We start from the raw sequence: 26,385 nt of genomic DNA, 5'->3' as shown, positions 1-26,385 counted from the left end.
CGTTAAAGAAATTAAATAATCAATCAATTACCTCTAATAAAGGGAAAAGATCTTTATCTTCATCCTTCAACATGTTCCATTTCTGGATTAATGGAGGCATAAGCATCTGAATATATTCCTAAAGACAATGAAATAAAATGACACATTTAAGTAAGCCATTGTAAATTCCATTAAATCCAACATTGTTTCCACTTCAAACATGTGACACCGTTTTTCAAAAAACCCAGTGTTATCAAAATTATGGAGGAATAATCTCCAAAAGTTTACCTTACCAACTCACAACCACAAACTCCCAAAAAGGAGTGTCATCCTTGGTCTGGAGACTCCCAGATTCAAATCTCACTCCATAAGAAAGATCACTGGGTAATCACTAGCTCTCAGTCTAACCTACATGACAGGAATGTTGAAAGGAGAAAGTGCACAAGTTCCAGCTTGTCAATATCTTCCATAATTTGTTGTGCCCAGAACTGGACACAGTACTCCAGGTATTGTCTGAGCAAGGCAAAATAGAATGGTACTATTGCTTCCCTTGTTCTGGACACTAAACTTGGTGCAGACTATAATAGAATTAGCCTTTTTTGCTGTGTTGCTGCATAACATTGTTGACTCATGTTAGCTTGTGGTCTACTACGACCCCCAGATCCCTTTCACCTGGCAATCCAGGTGTCCCCCATCTTATATTAGTGAAGCTGGTTCTTCCCACCAAAGTGTGGAACCTTACATTTGTTCCTACTGAAATTCATTTTGTTAGTTTTAGCACAGTTCTCCAATTTGATGAAGATAGCACCACAGATTTCATAACATTTCATAACAAACAGAAAGGAAGCAATATTCAGGCCAGTGAAAGATATGTTGAAATTTTGTTAAAGGATGATGGGGTAAATTGCTTGGTACTTAGACAATGGAGTGTGTTGAAATATTCCCGCTTGCAACGCACCAAAGTAAGGAAATAAACCTCTAGAATGTAGGACTAATTAAGAGGTGAACAAAATTATCAGTTTAATCTGAATTAAAGGATAACAATACTTACTGGTTTGTTTAGATGATGGCCTACAGAATCTGCTAAAGTTCCTATGGCATCGTAAAGAATGAGCAGATTCTTATGCTGGTATTTACTAAATGCGAAGACCAGAGTATCAAGTATATAAGCGAGATAAGGAACAAGTTCTGTACAAGCCTCCTCTTCTAGAGTAGCAAAGGCACTAAGAAGCAAAACAAAAATTTAGTATGCAGAATTAGAGAATGCACTCCTCACTTTGAGACAAACTTTCACAGCTTTTTAAAAAAGGTCACACGGGGGGGGGGGGCGCATTCCGGTAAGATGCACTGGAAGTTGGCTTTGCATTCATTTTCACAGGCCATAACACCTCTGAAGATGGAGAAACCCTACTTTAAACTGAAGTAAAGATTTTGCTCATCACCCAAGTATCTGATTAAAGTACCTGGCCAAGGTAGTCATATTTTGTCTAGTTTCACATTAAATTGTATTTCAGTGAAATACTGTTCTATTGTATTTCAAAATTCTTTCTTGCTTTGGGATTGTGTGAACAATGAAGAGAGGGTAGTAAATTATTTTAATAAATAAAACAAACCATAAACCTGAAGGGTTTTCAAAAGTCCCCAAGTTTCCAAGTAAAAGCTAGCCTCCAAAGGTACAGAAATCCAAAAGTGCTAGTGGGTGTGATGGGTTACTTGAATGTGCTTCTGGATTAAATTCTTAAAATAATACCTAGAACAGAACTTGCTGACTTGACAATACACAGCATTCATGTTCTGTGCAAAGTGAGAATCAGTGACAAATGTTATCATTCCCACAAAAAAATTAAATAAAAGCAGCTACAACAAACAAGGGTATTTAGAACAGAAGAGACAACTTCCTCTTTCTGGGGGGACAACTTCAAAAATAAGATGTTTGTCTAGACTAATGAAAAGCTGTTCAAGATCAAACAGAATATTGCAGCACAATGAAAAAGGGTTTCACATCTTCACCCTGTTCTTTGAGGACCACCGGCAATACTTTTATGACTCTGACCTACCTGCAGGCAGCTTCTTGTACTCTCTTGTTGCTATCCAGGATGCGCTTTAGCAACTCAGTCATTAATGGCTTCAAGTACGTGTCTGGGGGTTGACTGACTACCCAGTGTGCATAGCGGCTAAGAGTCCAGCAAGTAATGGAGCGCACAAGAGCCTTTTTATCAGAGAGGCACTGAATAAGGTGAGGGATTAGCTCGGGAAGATATGGAATCATACCCTGCATACAACCTGTAAAAATAGGTTACAAATTAGATATGCCTAGCAGAATCTGCCCTCCATACACACACAAAGGAGTGAAGCCAGCATGAAAAAACAATCCGTAATATTACCAAACTTCCAGGAGGCAACGTAATTTAGCAAACACAAGTGGTGGCTGTTGCCCACTGGGGATGGTGGAGAGAACAACAAGGTAAGAAAACAACAGGGCAGATGCAACTAACAACAGGTGGTGTTTGGGGCAGGAAGAGACAGAGATCACAACAAGCAGACAGCCTGCTTGAGGGGGGAGAGGAGGAGGAGAAAAAGCATAGCTAGGGGCTGGCATGGAATACAGGATGCTAAGCCTGTCCTTGAAAGTACTGACTAACCTTCAGCAATTGCTCCTAGTACTAGGATGCCTGATTCTTTCACAACCCACTCTGGATGAAAAAGCAGTTCTTTTAGAAGGGGCAAAATGTGTGGCAGCAATTCATCGCGGAATACATTGGCAAGGACATCAAGGGCAGCAGCTGAACACTTCCCTAAAATAGATACACAAACACACATTTAATACACCTGAGACACATTTTAGTCATAAAATTTCAACTCAATCCTACGTTCGTATTAATTGTAGGCCACAAAAGCTTTATAGAATAATCAAAACAAAATCATTCCATGAATATTATCAGGAGGTTTAACTGCTCAATTAGTTTTCATTACAGCATTCATGAAGGCAATTCACAAGATGTGCAACATGTTTTGAATGCTTTTATTGAATCACATCTGAGTAACACTCAAGACATGTATTAGGTAACAGAACTTTTAGAAAAGCTTGAAAAGTTTTATTTGCTCAACTGTGAGCATGATTTCCTAAAAAGGCCCTCAAACCCCCTTTAATTTCAATAGGGTTTGTACTTCATAAATGTTTTTCACCCCTTTTACTGAAAAGCTGCAGCAGCTGCAAAAATCCAGAAGAAATATTCTACTTGTGCTCAGTGACTGATAAATTACAAGTACAGAACAAAATCCAGAGGACTTTTTAAAAACCAAGTTAAGGGAATTTTTACAAAGTTGGCATTATAACTTCAGAACAATTGCTGAATAGGTGAACAATTGCTGAACAATAAAATAAGGACAGTTGGTAGACTCTTAATCACAGGGTTGTGGGTTTGAGTCCCAAATTATTATTCAATTATTATTAAGACACATTGGGCAAAAGACTCCTGCACTGCAGGGAGTTGGACTCAATGACTTGCAGAGTCCATTTCAAATCTACAATTCTATGAATTCACCACATAAATATTTTGACTGCACAGTATTTTGCATGGCCTTACTTAAATTCCAGTCAGAAATAGTATCATCGTCATCCAGCTCATCCTCTTCCTCTTCCTCCTCTTCAATGCCATCTTCCTCGTGCTGCTGTGCTACCGTCCGTGAACGGTGAAAGCGGGGCCTTATATCTTGCTCACTATCTGGGATAGCTTCATCTTCTTCAACATCTCCCTGTAATCAGAAACCAAAGTGTCAAAGAGCCTATACATGCTGAAGTAATGTCAGTGTATTCGTTTTTGTACTATCAGTGCAGAGCTGAGACTTCAACATTATGTTACATGCCCTAAACCTCTGGGCACTGGGGTAAAGTAAAAGTGTGATTTAAATCTATTCGCAAGATGAAGGTGGACTTCTGAGTTTACAACATATAAGCACAAACTGGCGTATTTCCAAAAACTGATCTTACTCTGGAAAATACAGCTTGCCTTATATTTTAGCTTCATAGCCACCCTGCACCCAATCCCATTGTTTAACTCAGTGCACTGAGTCTTCCCTTCATAGCCCGTGAACCAACAAGTGGGAAGGCTGCAAAAACCAGCAATGTTGCAACAAAGCTGTCAGAGTCCACAAATAACTAAGAGTTGTTGAATGTTGCATATGTTGCAGCGTATATTGCGCATGTTAAAGGCAAACATTGTAAGAGTATCTAATATAAGGGACAGTGGCATATCTTCAACAAATGAGGGGGGAAATCATGCTTACCTTCAAGAGAATTATATCTATCTCTGAGTATTTCATGCCATTTACTAACACAGGTATCAACCTAAAGAGAAAGGACATTTCTTGAATATCAGCTGGTTTGCAGCTATACATTTTCAATTGCCTCCAATAAAATATGGAGGTATCCAGGAAGCATTCACTGAGGCATCTGTGGCTTCTGAGCCTCTAGCACTTACAGGGACATCCCCCTTCATCCCCCCTTCAAAGCATAAGATTTCAGCAGCCTTGCATACATCCCCAGTATTAATAAGGTGTGCCAGTTATCTTCCTTGTACACACTGAAACACCACCAAGGTATACCAATGATCACTCTCAACTATGCTGCCATCAATGCAAAAGAATGTATATGTTTTATACGTGGATTCTTGCCTCTGTTCCCAAAATCTATTTTTTAAAAAAGACACTGAAAGCATGATGCAAATAAATTCTGAATCCATATAATTATGGAGGGTGAGCGTAGGATCAACTTACTTGGTAAGATGCCGACACAGAACATCTTTACAAATTGGCTGTTCAGCCAAAGTCAGCCAAAACTCACAAGCCTCCAAAGCCACATTTTCATCTTGGTCCTGAGTCCTTTGTAGCATATACTACACACAATGACAAGGGAATAAAATGGCACAGGTGTCAGTTTCTTTGTAAATGTGATCTAATTAAAAAGAGTTTAAAGTAGCAATCCACCACCAATGGGGTTGCTTACAAAAGTTTTTTTTTTTTTTTAACTGAAAGTACCAGATAAGCATGAACACCACAGTTAATTCATTCTTTCCCATTGCACTGACTGCCCTTTATGATAATATTTTTGTGCTCAAGATCAGATTTCACAAACAGCTAACCATGTTGGTAGTGTGTGTGTTCCTAGATTATTCCGCTTCCCCTAGATTTGCATGTTTCCTGCATGATCATTTAAACCAGTAAACACTGTAGATGTAGATTAGTGTTAATTTGAAAATATGTAGTACCATAGGATTGTTTTACAAACTGATTTGCTTGGCAGCTACCTAGTGTTGACATTTCCAAGTCTGAGAAAGTGCATTCTTTACTTGGGACTGGTCACATGTATGAGAAAGACATAAGGAAACCCTTAAGGGGAATTAAAATCTTATGAATAACTAAATAATTTTCTCCATGCCACTCCCAGTGTCCAAAAAAGGTATTCCCATGATTGTAGGAATGTTTGCTAATCACTGCAAACTGTATCAATATACAGAGCAGTTCATAATGAGATTTCTCCATGTGATCCTATACCATAGCTGCCAACTTTTCCCTTTTTTAAGGGAAATTCCCTTATTCTGAATAGGATTCCTCGCAAGAAAAGGGAAAAGTTGACAGCTATGTCCTATACATTGCAAAGATCACACTGAGAAAATATGCAGACATTTGCATGTGAGAACCAGCACTTGCTCTAATGCCCTGCTAAGGATATGGATGGAAGATTAAGGGTGGCTAACTCATGGCCCTCTAGATGTTGCTAGATTCCAGCTTTCATCAACTCCAACTGATGTCCAATGTCCAACAGTCAGAGATGATGCTGGGGCAGGCAAGGGAGTTTTGTAAAACCTTGCAGATCACAGTTGAGCCTTTCTGAATCAGGAAATTCACAAAATGTGTTTAGGTATCCACACTTCACACAGAATATGGCAAATGGAGAAACAGCTCACAAATATAAAACAGAACATTTAGAACAATCCTCAACAGTGTATTTGATTTGCAATGGGCAGCCAATACATATTTAATCTAGTGCAAAAACCCTCAAGGCTAGATTACTGCAATGCGCTATACATAGGGCTGCCTCTGAAGACAGTTCAGAAATGTCAGCTAGTGCAGAATTCAGCGGCCAGGTTGCCTACCAGAGCAAGACGGTTTGAGCATATTACATCGATCCTGGTCCGACTGCACTGCTACCAATTAGTTTCCAGGCCCAATTCAAAGTGCTGGTTTTGACCTATAAAGCCTTAAATGGCTCAGGACTGCAATACATCAAGGACCGCCTCTTTCCATATGAACCTACCCAGACCCTGAGATCATCTTCTGAGGCCCTTCTTTGTGTGCCTTCTCCTCGAGAGGCCCAGAGGGTGGCAACACGAGAACGGGCCTTCTCTGTAGTGGCTCCCTGTCTAGAATGCTCTCCGCAGGGAGGTTCGCCTGGCGCCTTCATTATACACCTTTAGGCACCAGGCAAAAACGTTCCTTTTTAACAAGGCCTTTGGTTGATTTGATTGACACCCTATGCCCTTTTAAAATGTGGGGTTTTTTGGGGGGTGTTATTGGGTTGTTTTTATTTTATATATTTTGTGGTTTTATATTTTGATTTTTTTTCTGTGAACTGCCCTGAGACCTCTGAGTGTAGGGTGGTATACAAATTAAATAAAAAAATGACCCCACATATGCAGAAAAATCAGTCACATAAGTAGTATGGCTTTCCTTTTACATTTGACACACACATGTATGTCTGAACATATGTGAATCTTACCCATTTACTTCTCCCTCTCCTCCTACACACAAAAAACTTCTATCATGTATTCATTTGTGTTTAATCAAAATTCAAAAAAGTTACCTCAACAATACTAATCATGTGAGGAAGTAAGCGGTCCATTCGAACTTCCAGTAGCATCACTAGAGCCCGACACACATTTTTACGTACTTCAGGCTCCTCATCGCCCGCCAACGCAAACAGATTCTGTTGAAGGGGGAAGGTATTGTGAATAGGAGCAAACTAAATGGTTTACAGCACCTATGAGGTTTACAATATGTTGATTCATTTTTAGTAATCCCTGTATTTGGAAGTAAAGAAGTGGACCTAAATATTAATTTTTTAGAATTATTATTTTGCCTTACTATCAGATTTACTTCAGAGCTCCAGCAGTTTTTTTTACTGTGTTATAAAGATAAAAAGATTAACTTTATTGGGGAAAAGCATCTGTCAACTGAAATAGACATTTTTACTGGATTAGCTCATATTGGGGACTGGGGGTCTGTTGTGTTTTCTCAAGCCAAAAGCTATTAGGTGAAATCCAATGTTGCAAGAACACACTTCTGCTTGCATAACACCTCCCTCAACCCTCCAGCACTGATTTAGGGAAGGGGGCAAGCAGGGAGAGGAGACAGAAGGAAAGTTCTGTTGTGCACACAGAAGTCAATTCCACTTATGCACAGACACCCATGAATTGCATCCGTTGCATAGCCATGAAATTTCTGCTTCTAAAAGTCTTTTGGCTGGGCGGGGGGGAAACACTTATGAAACAATTGTTATAGTGGGAATTCTACCAGCTTTGATATCTGCAGGGACCATTTTTAAGTTTCCATTTAATTACTACTGTAGCTCTTCACAAGGAAGGATCTACAGTTCGTGGCTACCCCAAAATTGTAGCCACCTCCTCACCAGGTAAGCCTACTGGCCTTTCCCAAGGGAAGGGAATGTGGGAAGCATACCAGGTTGCACCCAGCTACCCGACAATGTGGTCTGCCAGGCCAAAATGGTCCTCTACCCCTGCTGTATATATAATACAGAACTTGAAAGCAGCTATTGTTCAAAGTTCTAGGCTCTGCAATGGTTTCACACACTAATAAACTTTACGACTTCACACATTTCATTCTTACCCTGCTTTCATGGTGTGGGAGACCTGCATGCTTGTGTTTAATTTCCATAGTTTAATTAAACTTTTTATCAACAATTTTAAAAGATCAAACTCAGAAAAGATAAGAAACTTTGTGTCACCTACCTCAATAAATCCATCAATGTGCAACATAAGGGCCTGAGTCCTACTGATGATAAACTGATTGACACATGCAACTGCATGGGACCTACAAAAGGTAATATTTTTCTTTTAAAAATCAAATAAAAAAGTACATTCACCACTTCTAAGACTCAAAACAGATTTGAAACTGATGTGTGAAAGAAACAACCAGCTTTTTTAAAAATAGTACAATGGCTATAGCATGTGTGTATAGCAACTATTAGCAACCGGAAAAGACTCGGGAACAGTAAAACATTCTACACCAGTTCTAACCAAGTGTAATCTCCAAAGCATGCCCAAATTTTAAGCGAGTCCAAGGCTTTACAAGTTACAAAACATGAACACTGCAGCTGGAATTCAAAGAGGTCTGCATGCAAGTCAAGACATTTATTTTTGGACTGCCGCTCCAAAGTCAAGGCTCTTTCCAAATGTCATACACACATTAAGATTCAAGTGTGGTTAATTGAGTAGTTTGGGAACACTAAGATGTGGGGCGGGGGAGAGAAAGAGTTTACATCCAGGAGACAACTGGAAGTGTTTCTGTTAGTATCCAGTAAAAAGACACCTACGCTGCCTTAATGACAAAAGTTTATTGACTGGCTTCCCACTTGTACTTGGTAATCACTTGCGTCACAGCAACTGCCTTGGGCAAAAAGAACTGATGCTTCTGGTTTACAATAGTTTCCCTTCCTAGAGGCCAGGTAAATAGCTGTTTACAATGGTGCTAAGCTCCAGTGAAGTGAACCATGCTTTCATGAAACAATGCTGAGGGACTTCGGCAAATGCAAAGCATTTGTTCGAGGTCTCAGAAACTGGAAGAGTATCAGTCAGACTAGATAAACATTTTTTTTTTTGGCCTGAAATGGCATTTAAGTTAGCCATGTTTAAAATACTTCCCCATAAAATCTTGCTAACTGAAGTATTTGAAAAATGTGTGTGTGTATACAAACATGCAATGTTATCTCTTACCTTATCTTTGGACTGCTATGCTTGAAGAACTGTAAAAACTTAGGGATCATGATATTGAGAGGGCGATCTAATGCATCACTATCTAAGATTTCAGCAGAATCTTCACAAATCTTCTGAAGAGCTCCAAATGCACCCTGCCAAATAAACACACGTTTTGGTGATTGTTTGAAAATTCTATATGGACACCTTATTATTTTAGAAATACTTACTCCCTTATCTCAGTACACTCCTATTTAAAAAATAACATGTGGTAGCAATTTCTAGATTAAAAATGCAAGCAAAAGAAAATCCTGCTGGAACCAATCAGTTAGACCTGGCTGGGATCCTGTAACCATTTGCTGTAGAAGCAAAAGATAGATTGACTCCAGGGATGAAGTGGGAAGGTTTCCCCACATTAGCCTTCGAAGTGGATGGAGTGGAAAGCACCCAGCATCTGGGCATCAAAAAGCAGAGAAGGTTTGGCACCCAAGCACCCTGCCTAAAGTCTTCCCAGATCTCCTAGACCTAGAACAACATAGCTTAATAAGCAAGATTGAATAAATGCAAAAATCTGCATGAACAAGTCTTGCTTAGCATGTTCTCTTGGATGTCTCCAATACTAAACAGGAATTCTTTTTTTGTAGGATTACATTGACATGCGAAAGTACATTTGCACACTTGACTATCAGGCATAAAAAAAACTGGACCTTACTGAGTGTCTGTTATACAGTGGTACCTCGCAAGACGAATGCCTCGCAAGACAAAAAACTCGCTAGACGAAAGGTTTTTTCGTCCGCGATTTGCCTCGCAAGACAAATTTCCCTATGGGCTTGCTTCGCAAGACGAAAACGTCTTGCGACTTTGTTAAACCGTTTAAACCGTGCTTCGCAAGACGAAAAATTCGCTAGACGGCAAAACTTGCGGAACGAATTAATTTCGTCTTGCGAGGCACCACTGTACAACAATTACCCCAATATTTAAATCAACTTTCACTGAGAATTATGCTATTTTCTTACGGGTAACAGATCAACACTAATGTGCTTGGGTGAGCAGGATCATTTAAATTGCTTTTTGGAAGATTAAGGGTAAAAATAGATTCCTACACTGTTCAGTAGTAATTATGGTTAGATTACAATGCAGTTTAAATGCAATTTAAAATTTGGTTATCTTCTGCCAAATGCAAATGTAGTACTAGATGGAAAATAAGTCATACCTCACAGGTATTGTAGTCTTCAGAATCCAGTAGGCTACAAAGCTTTGGTAAGAGGTCAGGCCAATTCTGCAATTCTCCTTTTGAGGCAATGGTTGTAATCAGGATACCTTGGATTTGTTGGAAAAAGAATAAAGTTAACCAACCCATTTAGTATTCTGATGTAAGCATACAAGTGTTAGCAAATAAATTATACCAGAAACAGGAGCAGTCTTCCTCTTTAGAATATTAAACAGAAAGATGGCTCGATCTTTCGGTCTGTGAACAGAATTAATCTGACAAGTAAAGAAATTCCTTTGCTCTCAAATCCATCGTTTTTCTAAAGCTACAGAAATATTAAGTGATGAAATCAACATTCCAAGCAACACTGTTTAACACAAGGCAGATAGATTGCTGGCCATTACTACAGGGGTCGAGGCGATCTAGAAAGGCAGTGGTATAGCTACATACGCAGCTTTTCAACTGCGTATTTACAGGGCAGTAATGCTTCTACAACTCTAGCTGCAGGCAGCCATTTATGGCAGCATTGGGAACACTTGGGGACCACACTTGTTCACCTAAAGTAAACATGTGAGTACCAAGTTATACTAGTGCAGAAAGATCAATAATTTTGCTCTACAAAATTAACACCAATCTTAACACTGACCACACTCAAACTGATCGCTGGATTTGCCTTATAACAAACCATTTATTAGGTTCAGATTATGGAACTACTATCCCCCTTAGGCAGAGTTGCGAAGTCATTCCTCTTTGGAACAATTACCAGTCAGCTCTGAAAGATCTCCGAAATACCTTCAAAGCACTGAAACAAGCCAAGCATTTCAAACTGAAGTCATTTAGCTACACCACAAAGCTATAAAAATATTCATATTCTAATGAGTGGCAGAGGGAAATAAGAGAACTATCAGTAAATAACTAGTACAAGCAAAACAGATTACACTAAACTTTTCTAGCGGTAAAGACTTCAAAACAACAACTTCCAATGTTGTGGCTCAAACCTAATGTTGAAACCCTGTGCAGATTTACAAGGGAGCAGGGAACTTACTTCTGATTAAAATCCTTGTGATCCAGCTCCAAGATATGCAATGTACTAAATGGCTACATCACAAGTAGTGATCAAGAGGATAGACCTACTAATATAAATAGCTTCTCTTAAACCATTTGCGGAACACTGATATAACCCTTCTTTAAATATTGTAGTTTATAGAATCAGCTAAGAAAACACTTCCACTTGCAAAATGTGGTTGTGCCAAAGGAAACGTGCTCCTCTCCTACTTCACAGAAGAAAATATGACCTGTATTTGCATTCTGTAAGTAAAAATCCCACCTTGATAATCATACTCTACACATTTTCCTTAAAATGTTACATTTCAAAAGCATGGAAATTGTTATTTATCAACATGGATTGGAGGTGTGGAGGAGACTGAACTGTGGAGAATTCAGCTGCATCCAGAAAAAAGCCATTTAAATGTTTCAGAAGTTAGCCAACCATATATTCACAGAATGTAATCGATTTTAAAGTAATTGCTTCCTTGAAGTGCAAGGAGAAAGCTTTAATCCATCCTCCTTTCCACATGTCAAAACAATGTCACCATACTCCACACTCCAATGACTATCTTCTGGGTAGCAGTGAGTTTGTGTGTTTCCAGAAATGGAGAATCAGCCAGTTTCTCCTCTTCCCAGTAGGCCTTTGTGCAACCTGATAACTGCACAGCACCTAAGAGTTTCATTTGGATCTCTGCTACCTCCTCCCACATTCTGTCTGAAGAGTCTTACCAGATGTGGACCCCTTCCTCCTGCTAATCTGATGAGCAGTTCTTCAGAACCTTGCCCACCATTTTGTGATTATTTTGGTTAGCCCAAGATAAGGTATTGCCCTAATTTTTTTTATGAGCCAACACAGCTACCTTTACTTTGTGTGTGACTTTTCATTGCAAAGACTTGTAGACAGCAACTTCTTTCTTCTTTCCTGCACTAACATATAACACACTGCTGATTGTCACTACAACCAAAATGTATATATAGTAAAGTCTTATTTATTTAACTTGTATACTGCCCTTCATCCGAAGATCTCAGGGCAGTTCACAGTCAGATGAAGTTTAAAACCCATTTCAATTTTTAGTCACAAAGATGAAACGTTACTTTAACACACATCATGACCAGAAGCATAGTAAATGGTCAAAACAAAAACATCTGAAGAAAAAAAAGTTGTTTTCTGTGAAGATAAGAACAAAGGACTTGGAAACCAATGATATATTAAACTGATTTATGTCAAAATGTCTCACTACGGGTAATATAGACCACAATATTCCAATATTAATTAAAATATTGAAGTACAGTACGCTATCCTATCCAATTGCATTGGATTGGATACACTAGCATATTTGGACCTCTCAATTATTAAACAAACAAACAAACACATTTTAAGAAACGCCCTAAAACAGCTCTCCCAGAAGCTTTCAGGTCATTTAGCATAGCATGCAAACAGTTGCCACCAAGAACTGGCCTGCAAATACTTTTAAATACCTGCAACTCACCTACAGTGGCTCTGATTAATGGGGAGGAGTCTCCAATATTGTTTAAGCACTCGCTTTTAATGAAATCAGTTACTCCATTAGGAAAATTGTGAAAGTGGGCTTTCACATTATTCTTCAAGATGAGACCACTCAACGACCGTGTAGGTTCATCTAAAATGAAGAGTTTTAAAGAGGAATTTAAATATTTTAGTAAAATAGTACATACTCTACGGAAGCTTTAAACACTGCTAATATTTCATATGGCAAAAATTTATCAGGAACACATTAAACTTAGCTGTTAAAAAACCCCAAGAACTTGATTGTACAGTATGAGTCAAGCACTCCTTTACCTAGAAACAGGACACACCAGCCATCTTGTAGCAGGGCTCACAAGATCAGGTATAAAATTTAAATTGTTTTATACTCCATGGCTGTCACTAAGGATTAATTAAGGCCTATGGTACCAGAGTAATATCTTGAGAACAACACCTCGCTTTGTCCAGAGTTTATTTATCCTGTGCTTTGTTGTGGGAAGCCATCTGCCCAGAATACTGTACATGGGGACCTTCCCATGGCCTGCCTCAAAATTTAAGGAAAAAGAAATCCTAAAAAGTCTTGTCATGTGAATAAGTCTCCTTCTTAACTATTGCATGGTAATGCCATATTTTCACCTCCAATAAATAAAAAAAGTACAAGGCAGATGAGGGTTTTTAATACACTAAAACCCATCTGAAAAGAAAACATTTGCTTAAAAATAGTTTCACATGAATGTACAATCAAGGAATAGAAAGTATAATACAATTTAGACCCTATTAGTATATTTTTACTAAAAAGCTTTCATTTTTATCTTTTGGTCAAATACTCAAACAAATGCCAAAGAAGAATCTGTCTTAACCACATTTTAGAAAGTTTTGACATAGGAAGTCTTCATTGCTTCTTGGTCCCCTCCTGGATAATTTGGTGAGCCAGGCTAGATACCGACATTCTAAGAATGAACCCTGTTGCTTATTTAGTTAAACAGAATTTCAAGTGTGTTAAAAATATATACTTCTGTTGGAAAACATTCCATGATTTGAACACCCAGACTAAGGCTGCAGTCCTGTATACACTTACCCGAGAATAAATTCAATAGAACTTAACGTGTCTTTAGTTCTAAGCAGGCCATGAGTAGGATTCCACTGTTACAGGAAATAAAATAGCCAAGCACAAAACCCAAACTAGAGGTACATTCCCTGCATAAAGACCAAATCCTACCGTCACACAAACCAGTGCTTTTTTTATTATCCAAATGCCAAATTTAGTAAGAATCTGGGGCTTGAATAATTTAGCAGGAAATACATGGTTATGGATCCAAACACTGGCCTTTAGAAGACCTTAGCAGGGAGCCTTGCATCAAAAGCAGGATTAGAAAAGAATGTTTTATTTTTTAAAGATGGATGCATTGTTACAGAGCCACTGCTAATGTATAGGGAGCTAGATTACTAAAGGGGGCATAAAATATCTAAACAGTTGGCAGAACTGACTTGCACACAGGAACAACAGTAGCTCAAAATAAATGAAGACTAGCAAAAGTGCATAATTTTGTGCACTCCTTTAAGCAGAGGTTCTCTGCTTCTCCCCTCCACAGTTAAAATATCTGTACTATTTAACATCACCATCATTTTATAAATGTTGTGGGGGGACGACCCTTGCCCTAGAACAACTTTTGCTTTTCTGTAAGATATTGTAGCCATGTAACACTATTACTAGTTTCATTGACATGAACACATCTGGGTTTTTTAGTAAGAATCTTGGAAGCTCCACCTGTTACTCACAACCCTAACTTAAACAGATGTGCTTGAAAGCAAATTCCATTTATTTCAAAACAACTGATCTTGGGACCACAGCGTAAGGAACATTTGATTATAATCAAGTCTACAGACTGTATTTATGTATGCACTGAATTCCTACGGTGCCTTTCATCACACACAGCAAACACAGGATGATTGTAATCTACAAAATTGCAAGTAAAAAGCCCCCAAACATGAAAAGTGCCTGGGTATTTTTTCTAGTTTTGTGAGTGCTTATTAAAAATGGTATAGAGCTAGTGACTCACCTTCAGATTTTAGCTTTGTAAGAACAAATATCAGGTAGTTGTTGAAGTCTGGATACTGATTGAGCTGTTCCAGTTTCTACAGTAGAGCATTCTGTTAAAGACCATTTCTTGTGCATTGTTTGCAAGTTCTCAATACAATTAAACACGCAGCTGAAACTGTTTTTTTTGTTTGTTTTTTAAAAGATCAAAACTGGAAGTATAAAGTTTCTAACTACTGACAAAGTGTAATCAGGACCGCAAACACAGCAAGGTACTTCAGTACAAATCTGGAGGTCTTGTTATTTGCCATTTAACTGGCTGTCAATAACAAGGAACATTTGCCACCAACAACCACAATAGAAAAAACTAGAAATTTAATGCAGTACCATGTGGAAGGCATGTATAGCCATGTCTCCCTTCTGCTGTTAAGAGCCTCCCATACAACACTGTTTCCTAGCTCTCTGTTGGATGCAAATGCAATGCAGATCATTCCTCTTCCCTGCTTAGTAGGGGTTAGCATATACAGCGGTGCCTCGCAAGACGAAAATAATCCGTTCCGCGAGTCTCTTCGTCTAGCGGTTTTTTCATCTTGCGAAGCAACCCTATTAGCGGCTTAGCGGATTAGCGCTATTAGCGGTTTAGCGGCTATTAAAGGCTTAGCGGCTAAAAGGCTATTAGCGGCTTAGAAAAAGGGGGGGAGCGAAAAAAATCGCAAGATGTTTTCGTCTTGCGAAGCAAGCCCATAGGGAAATTCGTCTTGCGAAGCGCATCGAAAAACGGAAAACCCTTTCGTCTAGCGGGTTTTTCGTCTTGCGAGGCGTTCGTCTTGCGGGGCACCACTGTACAGAAACCATTCCTCCCCATCACTTGCCTTAGGCCTTGTCAAATCCAAAGCAAATGGATGCAAATTAGTGTCTCTGCTGGGCTCAACCCATGAGACTCAAGCAATGAAACACAACTGCCATCAGCCCCAAGCCACGGCAATGGTCAGGGGTGATGTGAATTATCGTCCGTAACATCTGGTGAGCACCACATTGGCAGAAACCCAGTGCTAACTTTCACAACTCACCTAGATTTTTGCTGTCATTTAAAGTTAAGTTACTTGCAGACTGACTACTGCGAGAATCAACTGATGCATAGAAACTCATTTCAAGATTAAGTGAGCATACCTGTTTACACTATGCATGCTTATATATCCTATAGGTTAATCCCATGAACACCTATTCAAAAACAAGTCCCACTGGGTCCAAGGGAACCTTCTTGAGAGTGATAGGATTGCAGCCTTAGGCTGCAATGAAAGCTACTCACACTCTCAGAATCACGCTAGCTTTGAAAGATTTGTACCCGTGTCTAGGATTGCAATCTAAATCTGAAACAATGTGAAGAATTCAGACATTTTAGAAATAAATAAAACTTTGATAAAGTATTCTAGTAAAATGCTGTTGCAGTCAGTAAAGATACAATCTTGTAAGCCCATCCATGGGAGCAGACCCCATTGAATTAAATTTAACTCCTTTGAAGGCATGTATACAATAGCATTGTAAGTATTTTAAATAAATATCCGTATGTACACATATGTAGACATATGGTTGTTATAGTTCATCTTACTAACAATGTCAGAAATATGTGCAAGCCATAGAAAACAGTGTGGTGTCGCTACAAGAGTGTTTTCTGTTCTCTTCTATTGAGTTTGATTGCTCCCAAGTTATTTTCCAGTGTTCTTGTCACTTTCAGAGATGTTGAAGAAAGCCAGTGAATCTATTTTAGCAAAATTAGTCTGACATTCTAGGCAATGCAATGTACCCAATTACTCTTCCCTATTATAAAACATCAACTGAGCATACTGCATGTTGATGTATCAAAATCAAGATGGGAGAAAGTGGTCAAACACATACCTATTTCAAGAACGTATGTTTTAAAAAGGTGCAGCTTCACCATCTATCAGCAGCTGTGATATAATACTTCTAACCACAAACGAACCAACCCAGCAATCAGAGTGGGCACAAAACAATAGAAGAAAGACTGTGAGCTGCCCTGATACCTGCGGGTATAGGGCAATATGCAAATTTAATGAATAATAATAATAAGAGTGTACATTACTTCTGAATATGGGCTGTTAGCTAAGCCCTTCCTACACTCAAAGAGGTAGGAGGAACATATCAAATATTCCAGCCATTGAGCAATGCTTTGAAAATAATATCTGCTTGTATCTTCCTACTATCTATATAAAAGCATATTATTTTTGGAATTTGTAATTAAGGTTCCTTACAAATAATGGTTAAGGTGCTACAAGGACTCCACTAAAGTAGAAAATTCCTTATGTTCCCACTGCTTTGTCAATGGTTCTCAAAGTGTAAGAACTTCAGCAGAGAAGCCTAGACAGTTGTCAAGTAAGGATCAAGTTTCTCACTGATCCTTTTGCGAGATGCAGGTCGTGACATTCATGTCAAAAAAGTAGTAATTTCGTCCCATTTGGTCAGCCAAAAAGCAGGTCAGTGGCACAATGGGTCAGTGCGTCTGGCGGTTAACCAGAAAGCTGGTGGTTCGAGCCCACCCAGGGATGGTTGTGGACAGGATTCCTACATTGCAAGGGGTGGACTAGATAATCCTCAAGTCCCTTCCTGCTCTGCAATTCTATTATTTTCTACTCATAGGGAAATCTACCACCTTTGCTGCGCCCATGGATTGTTGTGACACTTTTCTGCAATTAGGTTCCAAAATAGTTCGTTGTCCCTGACAATAGCCTACCCCGAGGGAGTGCAGATGGGAAAACGAAATAAGGCAATCTAGTGTGACCCAGCATAGGCTCATAAAATTGTAGAGTTGTGGGCGAAAGTCACCCATCATGACCACTTTTTGTAAAAAATGAGATATTTTTTTTTACATTTCTCCCATCCATTTACTACACCATGCTCAGTGATATTTCATTGTAAAGTACTCTGGAAATCTGAATTTAATGGGGATAAAACACACATTTGTAAACTGAAAATCTGAACAAACCATACCTATCAACCACCAGTTATGCAATCATTTCATTTTAGTAGCACTGTGTCTTGTTTTATGTTTGATTTTATGTTTGATTAGCTGCATGCTTTTTACTTAGGTTCAGCCTTCTGAATCATACCCAGATCTCTAGTCCAAGGGAAAACAAACACAGTAACTTTGGACCCTAATGCTATAAACATACATCCGCAAGCTTTGTCTTAACCATACCAATGCACATGTAAGAACTACATGCTTTAGGAGGGGGAGAGAACCAACCCAGAAACCTTTGATTTCATCCAGCCTTTAGCAGAAGTATGAGTGTCTCCTATACACCGACATTCAACAGCAAGCAAACATCAGCTATCTACCGAGTCCACAACAGACAATGGGTCTTCACAATGCAACAAAAGGAAAACGGGGAACTAACGGTTTGCAGCCTATTTCCCCACTTCTGAAGGTGACCCTTACCCTCTCCGTCTGCAATAGCGACCTGCCGTTCTTTCTACCTGTTAAGCGAAATGCCAATAAAGCCAGCTGCCTCGCCGGGCGCTATCATTCACACGTGCGCCGGGGTGGCCCGACACGACTCCGTGCCCCGGGGGTACAAAGGACCGCTCCACACGTGTCTCGTCCAAAGCCGGCCAGGTTATCCAGAGGAACCACCGGCGGAGGGCTTGAGCTGGGGGAAGAATTCATGGCCGAAAAGGTCCTCCTGCCCAGGCCCGGAGATGAGGGGAAGGGAGATCCCGACACCGGAGCTGCCAAGCCTTTAAAAAGCCAAACGGGGCTCGGCGCCAGGCTGGCAACAGGTGCGAGGCCGCGAAGCCTCGCGGGGCCAGAGCAGGGTCGCCGCCTCGGTTCCTGGCGGTTCAAAGCCCGCGCCACGGCCGGGCCTACAACGCCCCCGGCCTCCGCCAGCCGGCGACCCCGAAGGGAAGCGGCCTCCTCCTCCTCCTCCGCCCGGCGGAATCTCGCCCTCCTGCGCGGCTCCTCTGCCCTTCCGGCGGCGGGGGGCCCAGGCGTTGGGCCCGGCCGGGCTCCCGCCGCTGGTGCCCGGCCTGGCGCCCCCTCCTTCCCTCCCGGCGCCGCCACCCCTTCGGGAGGAGGATACTTGTTGCACGGCTCTCTGCGTGGTGGTGTCCGGGGACTGCGACTCCTTGAGCAGCTGCAGGATCTGCTGGAGCCCCTGCTCGTCGGGTTTCCACTCGTACTCCATCTTGGCGCTCTGCAAAGACAACAGGCGGCGGCCGCCGTTAGCGGCGGCGGAGGAGGAGGCGACGCTAGGCCCGAGCGGGGAGGGCAGCGCGGCGGAGGAAGCGGCGGCGCTCCGGGCGGGTGGGCCCGGCCTAGTTCCCTCCCCCTCCCCCCTCCCCACACGGCCGATTCCCCCCGAGCCCCACGGACCTGCTGCTCGCTTGCGCTCAGCCCCGGCCGCCGCTGCCGCCGCCTACTGTGCGCTGCGCAGAGCCGACTGAGTCACGGAGGAGAATTGGCAATCTGGCTCGGAGAACCCGGCCACGCCGCATCCCCCTGGGTCCTAGAGCCGCCGTTCCCGCGCCGGGCTGCTGGCTTCTTCCCCCCGCCCTCGCCGAGAGAGAGGAGAGCTTCCCCTCGGACCGCCCAGCCGAGCGCGGAGGGAGAGGAGAGGAGGCCGCGGGAGGCAGAAGAGGCCGCCCCTTCAAGCCGCACTTGTTGCTGGGAGGCCTGCTAATCTAGACTCACCCCCTCCGACGAAGCTCTAGGGGGCGTCAGAGAGCATGGGGGGGGGTCTCATGTTATCTATAGTTATCCGTATAGTTAAAGCTATGGTTTCCCCAGTAGTGATGTATGGAAGTGAGAGCTGGACCATAAAGAAGGCTGATCGCCGAAGGATTAATGCTTTTGAATTATGGTGCTGGAGGAGACTCTTGAGAGTCCCATGGACTGCAAGAAGATCAAACCTCTCCATTCTTAAGGAAATCAGCCCTGAGTGCTCACTGGAAGGACAGATCCTGAAGCTGAGGCTCCAATACTTTGGCCATCTCATGAGAAGAGAAGACTCCCTGGAAAAGACCCTGATGTTGGGAAAGATTGATGGCACAAGGAGAAGGGGACGACAGAGGATGAGATGGTTGGACAGTGTTCTCGAAGCTACCAGCATGAGTCTGACCAAACTGCGGGAGGCAGTGGAAGACAGGAGTGCCTGGCATGCTCTGGTCCATGGGGTCACGAAGAGTCGGACATGACTAAACGACTAAACAACAACAACATGTTATCTAAGCAGGCTGGGATGCAGGCAAAGTCCTCTCCTGCCCAAAGGAAGCAATGCCTGTTACCTACATTTGAGAAATTCCCTACCAATTTCCCTCCTTGAGTCTCCCCACAGGCCTAAAAAAACCCCCCAAAAACGTCATTGCACCGTTTTCCTAACAGCAATTTTGGTGCACACTTAGAATCATAGAGGTGGAAGGGACCCCCAGAGTCATCTAGCCCAACCCCCTGCAATGCAGGAATCTCAGCTAAAGCATCTATGACAGATGGCCAACCAACCTCTGCTTAATAAACCTTCAAGGAAGGAGAGTCCACCAACTCTGTTCCACTGTCAAACTGTTTAGGCTTGCCATACTGGAAAAAAAAGCTCAACAATTTAGTCTGAATCTCCTTCCTTGAAGCCATTGGTTCATGTCCTACCCTCCAGAGCAAGAGAAAACAAGTTTGCTCCATCTTCTATGTGACAGCCCTTCAGATATTTGAAGATGGCTATCATAGCTCCTGTCAGTCTCCTCCAGGCTAAACATACTCAACTCCCTCAAACATTCCTCATAATGCTTGGTTTCAAGACCCTATTGATCTATGCATTTTATATACTCAGAATAAAGTCCAATTTAAGTCAGTGAAACTACTCCCTAGTAAAGGGTTAAAGGATTGAAGCCTTAACCCATGGGTAGGCAAACTAAGACCCGGGGGCCAGATCCGGCCCAATCGCCTTCTAAATACGGTCCAGGAATCAGCGTGTTTTTATATGAGTAAAATGTGTCCTTTTATTTAAAATGCATCTCTGGGTTATTTGTGGGGCATAGGAATTTGTTCTTCTTTTTCTTTTTGAAAATATAGTCTGGCCCCCCACAAGGTCTGAGGGACAGTGGACCGGCCCCCTGCTGAAAAAGTTGGCTGACCCCTGCCTTAACCTCTTCCTCCCAGGCTATTAGAACAAGTTAAGGGGGAACGTAACCTGGACAGCTATGTACTTCACTTGGGCTTTCCTCCAAAAGGAAGTGTGTTCCATGCTGACACTTTTATCTTTAACATTTTTTACTAGGGATGAAGACCACTGAATGCAGTGGAATTTTCTTCACAGGAAACACACCCAGGATCAGGCTGTTACACCTTCACTGACATTATGGCCTAAACCTTATTTCCCTTGAACACACTTAAAACATCTACTGCTTAAAGCCAAATGAATCTATCTGTATACAGACATTAGGCTTGATGTTGAACAGCAGAAAATAAAGTTTTGGGCTGTTTTTACAATTTTAAAAATGTTTTTGGATTGGATATTTCATTACTGTTTTTTGTATAGTTTTTAAATACTTTCTTACATTACAAATACATATCCCGAGTCATATTCCAATTGTGTGGCAATTCCTGTTACCACATGCAGTCAGCAACCATTTTTTTTATAATGTGGAGGTCATATATAATAAGAGTATGCCAATCCGCAGAATATGTGTCTTTTCATTTCATTCTGCCTGGTATTTTAAGTTTAGTAGCTATTTTTTCTATCAGCACTAGTTGCTGGACTTTTTGGTACTGTATGGTTACCACTGCACCCTCTAAAAATTTCTGATATGTATCTATTACCAGCTCAACTGCTAATAAAAGCTGGCTAGTAAGGTGCTAAAAAGGCAGGTATGATAACCCAAAGTGTGTACACCAGCCCAGGAAGGTTCAGATTTGATTGCCCTATTAAAGTTTAGATGCTTCTAAAGCTTTTGACTATGTAGAGTTGCCATATTTGAACATCATCATCATCATCATTATTATTATTTAATTTTTCAAATAGATGCATATACATATACAATATATACATATAAATGTTCACATACAGATTGTTACAATAAAAACAATAGAGTACCAGCCCTTTCCTTAAAAGTAACTGGCCCTAATTGAGAAGTTCCAAAGGGCTGATTCTGTAGGTTCAGCCTATCTATACTTAAACAGATGAAAATACTGGCTGCAAATTAGAAACCCTCATGCTAAGGCCTCTAACTGCTTTAACACGGTAACTAAAAGCACTTTATAAAATATTTTCAAGCTTGTAAGTCTTAATGTGTTGCCTTGTAGAAGTCATGCAATATTTCTCACCTCTGCAAAATACCTCCCCCAAGAATCAAGCAATGCATAAAAAGATTTTCTCTGAAGTACAACGAAGAGCTTTCTTCTCACCAGACTATCTCCATCGCCATCTTGAATGGAATACCATATTTGAGCATCAATGAAGAGGATGGCACAGGGGTAAATTCTTATGTGCAATATTGAGGAAACAGTCAGGGGTGTCTATTGCCTCAACTCTTCTTTATGTTGTCACTGGACTCCTTAATATGCCCCGTTAGATGGAGTATGCAAATAAAAGGAATGGTTGTAAATAGACCCACATAATATCAATATTTTGTTTCAACACAAGTGCTCTACCACTGACCATAGCCAAATAATCACAGGCAACTGGGCAGAGATAACCCCTCTTTACTGTTTGTGTGCATGCAGACTGTGCATAGAACAAAATGGTGGAAGCAACTTAGGTCCAATAATTTCAGTGGGTCTGCTTTGACTATAACTTAGTTAGATACAACCCAAAGAGTGAAAAATATTAGATCTTTAATAAAATCAGTATTATGCTAAAGTAAATAAAGATAGCGATCAGTAAAAAGTATTTTTTTCAGAAGTAATTTTGGTACAGTTTAGGTTCTTGTGCTATATTATGAAAAAAGCCAATCCTAGACTGATACACATGGCTGGTGATAAAGTATTGCCTATAGCCTCAGTGTGGAATGTGTTACTAGAGTTGTGAAATATTCTGCTGTGCTACTGATGTCTGTGGAAATGTAATTTAGAAGTTACAGAAGGAGTCCTAAAGAGCGTGCAGCAAGGCAACTTACCACACAAACCTAACTAGTTATTTACTAGTTATTTCCAATACTACGGTGCAACAAAGGACATTCCAAAAAAACCAAACTCAACAACTTTTGTGTCCGGATTTTCACTTTTTGAAATATGGCAACCCTATCCAAGACTAAGCTGTTATCTTTAATGAATGAATGACTTAACAACTAATGAGGAGATTCTGTACAAATGATTTCTGGTGATATATGCAAACTATGTACAGTGGTACCTCGGGTTATGTACTTAATTCGTTCCAGAGCTCTGTACTTAACCTGAAGCTCTGTACAGTGGTGCCTCGCAAGACGAAATTAATTCGTTCCGCAAGTCTCTTCGTCTTGCGGTATTTTCGTCTTGCGATGCACGGTTTCCCATAGGAATGCATTGAAAATCAATTAATGCGTTCCTAGGGAAACCGCTTGCCAGGCTGGCGGTGCGGAGAAGGGCTTTTCTCCGCACCGCAAGCCTTCAGGACAGGTACGGGAACAGAGGGGAAGGCACGCAGCGCTTTCCCTCTGTTCCCGGGGCTTGCGTGGGAGGAGGGTTTTTCCTCCCCGCCGCCAACATTCAGAACAGCATTCTGAATGTTGGCGGTGGGAAGGAAAACCCTCCTCCCACCCCAAGTCTTCAGGAAAGCCATCCGATGCCGCGCGGCGGGAGGAGGCGTTCCCCCCCCGCCCGGCATCGGAGCTTCGTTCCGATGCCGCGCGGGGGGGGGAGGCGTTCCCCCCGCCCGGCATCGGAGCTTCGTTCCGATGCCGCGCGGGGGGGGGGGAGGAGGCTTCCCCCCCCCGCCCGGCATCGGAGCTTCGTTCCGATGCCGCACGGGGGGGGAGGAGGCGTTCCCCCCCCGCCCGGCATCGGAGCTTCGTTCCGATGCCGCGCGGGGGGGGAAGAGGCTTTCCCCCCCCCGCCCGGCATCGGAGCTTCGTTCCGATGCCGCGCGGGGGGGAGGAGGCGTTCCCCCCGCCCGGCATCGGAGCTTCGTTCCGATGCCGCGCGCCGGGAGGAGGCGTTCCCCCCCCCCGCCCGGCATCGGAGCTTCGTTCCGATGCCGCGCGGGGGGGAGGAGGCGTTCCCCCCCGCCCGGCATCGGAGCTTCGTTCCGATGCCGCGCGCGGGGGGAGGAGGCGTTCCCCCCCCGCCCGGCATCGGAGCTTCGTTCCGATGCCGCGCGGGGGGGAGGAGGCGTTCCCCCCCCGCCCGGCATCGGAGCTTCGTTCCGATGCCGCGCGGGGGGGGAGGAGGCTTTCCCCCCCCGCCCGGCATCGGAGCTTCGTTCCGATGCCGCGCGGGGGGGGAGGAGGCGTTCCCCCCCCGCCCGGCATCGGAGCTTCGTTCCGATGCCGCGCGGGGGGGAGGAGGCGTTCCCCCCCCGCCCGGCATCAGAGCTTCGTTCCGATGCCGCGCGGGGGGGAGGAGGCGTTCCCCCCCGCCCGGCATCGGAGCTTCGTTCCGATGCCGCGCGGCAGGAGGAGGTCCGAGGACAGTGGGGAAGACGCGCTGCGCTTCCCCGCTGTCCCGGAGATTTCCCTATGGGCTGTCGTCTTGCGAGGCAAGCCCATAGGGAAATTCGTTTTGCGAAGCGCCTCCAAAACGGAAAACCCTTTCGTCTAGCGGGTTTTCCGTCTTGCGAGGCGTTCGTCTTGCGGGGTACCACTGTACTTAACCTGAAGCACCACTTTAGCTAATGGGGCCTCCTGCTGCTGCCGCGCCACCAGAGCACGATTTCTGTTCTCATCCTGAAGCAAAGTTCTTAACCTGAAGCACTATTTCTGGGTTAGCGGAGTTCGTAACCTGAAGCATATGTAACCTGAAGCGTATGTAACCCGAGGTACCACTGTACATGCATGCATGCATTTATTTATTCTTCCAACAGGCAACAGCCATTCCACTAGACTGCAGTAGAGGGAGAGATAGGAATCATGGCCACTTCATTGGGCCTGCTGAACGGCCCACTCCTTTTGCTTCCTCTTCTCCCTGAAGTATTTCCATCTCAGCTGTTTCTAAAAGAACTCTCTAATGTTAAGAACTGGTGTCTGGGTTTGTTCCCGCCCCCCTGCCTTCCACTTTATGTCATGTCTTTTAGATTGCAAGCCTGCAAGCTGGCCTCCTGGTTTGTTTGTTTTTTAATTGTCTTTAACTCCTCTGGAAGCCTTTTTTGGCTGAAATGCTTTAAATAAACATGCACATAAATCAATTCTCTAAAATTTCTATTCTACTTATTAGCCAAATACCCCCCCCCAATCACGTACACTCTGCAAACACAGCAGCTCTTGTGAATAAAGCCTCCTGTTTGTCTGAATTGTTCAGTTACATATAAGACACAGTACCCCAACCATTCCTAGATTGTTTATCTTTCTAAATATAGTACAAATTAAGCTACACATAATAAACTAATCTGGCCTGTTATTTTGTATATGGCATGATAAGAATAATAGAATTAGAAGGGGCCCTGAAAATTATCTCATCCATCTCCCTGCAGCTGTCCCTTGCAGGGATCGAACCTGCAACCGTGGTGCTATCAGCACCGTGAAAGAATGATAATACAACTTGTTTTTTAAAAGCTACAAGCAGTACTTGATAAACTGTTAACCTCTTCATCATGTCAGCCTATGCTGTCGTAACCCACCCAGGTTCCTCAGCTTACAAGGGAAATTATGTCGGTAAGTGAAGAGGTCGAGGGTGACAAAGTCCTCCTGTCAACAGAGAAACTGTGTGCTTCATAAAATGCACTGAATATTGTCAACAATGCAGGACTCTCAAATCGCACAATGACTAATACACTTTGAATCTTGTGCAGTATAACATGCCAATATTCGGAAGACAACTTCATGTTTTACTTATAAACACCCTTCACTTCCTAATTTATATTCTTTTCACATTGACCAGCCATTTTACTTTAATCAAATATTTGAATAACTTCATTTTAATCAACTAGATTTTTCTGCCGCAGCATTGATGTGACTAAAGTATAAATTAAAGAGTAGCTCCTCTGCAGTAGCACAGGCAGACGGGCAAGTCAAGGCTCTTGTCTGGGAGTTTATAATCACCTTTTGACGAAGGAGTCCTAGAATCATAGAGTTGGAAGGGACCACCAGGGTCATCTAGTCCAACTCCCTGCAACGCAGGTATATTTTGCCCAACGTGGGGCTCAAACCCACAACCCTGAGATTAAGAGTCTCGTGCTCTACCGACTGAGCTACTCTCACTCCTCTCATTGGTGAGTGGATGCCTTCTGTTATGGACAGGGTTGCATTCCCTCGGGTTGCATTTGGGGATGCTGCTTCGACCACCTCTGCCACTAGGAATGCAGGTTTATTCTGTGGCATGGAGCACCTTTTACCAGTTTAGGTTAGTTCTGAGAGCTGCATCCCTACCTGGTCAGAGATGGGCTGGCTTCATGCTCTGCTGACCTCCAAGTAACACCACTGTAATTAACTGAAAATGTTAGAATCCATATTTTGTACAGACGCATTAAAAGCAAGAGACCCA

The 26,385-nt window shown here is 42.5% G+C and overlaps 1 protein-coding gene across 3 annotated transcripts in view; it reads right to left on the bottom strand.

Moving 5' to 3' along the window:
• The window catches only part of TNPO1 (transportin 1), a 34,985-nt gene extending 15,478 nt beyond the window's left edge, over positions 1-19,507 (bottom strand). Inside the window, exons 1-15 of one of the 3 annotated variants that reach the window (XR_014012809.1) lie at positions 19,159-19,505; positions 18,866-18,979; positions 14,791-14,866; positions 12,717-12,866; positions 10,183-10,289; positions 8,991-9,124; positions 8,007-8,088; positions 6,842-6,964; positions 4,756-4,874; positions 4,267-4,327; positions 3,567-3,735; positions 2,622-2,774; positions 2,037-2,262; positions 1,031-1,202; positions 32-118 (exon numbers count right to left, since the gene is read on the bottom strand). Coding sequence is in view for 2 of the 3 variants with exons in the window: in XM_081212485.1 (XP_081068611.1) it covers positions 32-118; positions 1,031-1,202; positions 2,037-2,262; positions 2,622-2,774; positions 3,567-3,735; positions 4,267-4,327; positions 4,756-4,874; positions 6,842-6,964; positions 8,007-8,088; positions 8,991-9,124; positions 10,183-10,289; positions 12,717-12,866; positions 14,791-14,866; positions 18,866-18,970 (1,764 nt within the window). In the remaining variant the exon portion in view is untranslated. Of the gene's footprint in view, positions 1-31; positions 119-1,030; positions 1,203-2,036; positions 2,263-2,621; positions 2,775-3,566; positions 3,736-4,266; positions 4,328-4,755; positions 4,875-6,841; positions 6,965-8,006; positions 8,089-8,990; positions 9,125-10,182; positions 10,290-12,716; positions 12,867-14,790; positions 14,867-18,865; positions 18,980-19,158 lie in introns of all 3 variants that reach the window. The other 2 variants (XM_081212485.1, XM_081212484.1) reach the window with 2 other exon arrangements.
• Positions 19,508-26,385: the final 6,878 nt, after the last annotated feature.

This window comes from Podarcis bocagei (assembly GCF_964188305.1).
Source record: "Podarcis bocagei genome assembly, chromosome: 11".
Classification (NCBI taxonomy): domain Eukaryota; kingdom Metazoa; phylum Chordata; class Lepidosauria; order Squamata; family Lacertidae; genus Podarcis; species Podarcis bocagei.
This window is presented reverse-complemented; position numbering and strand designations above follow the sequence as displayed.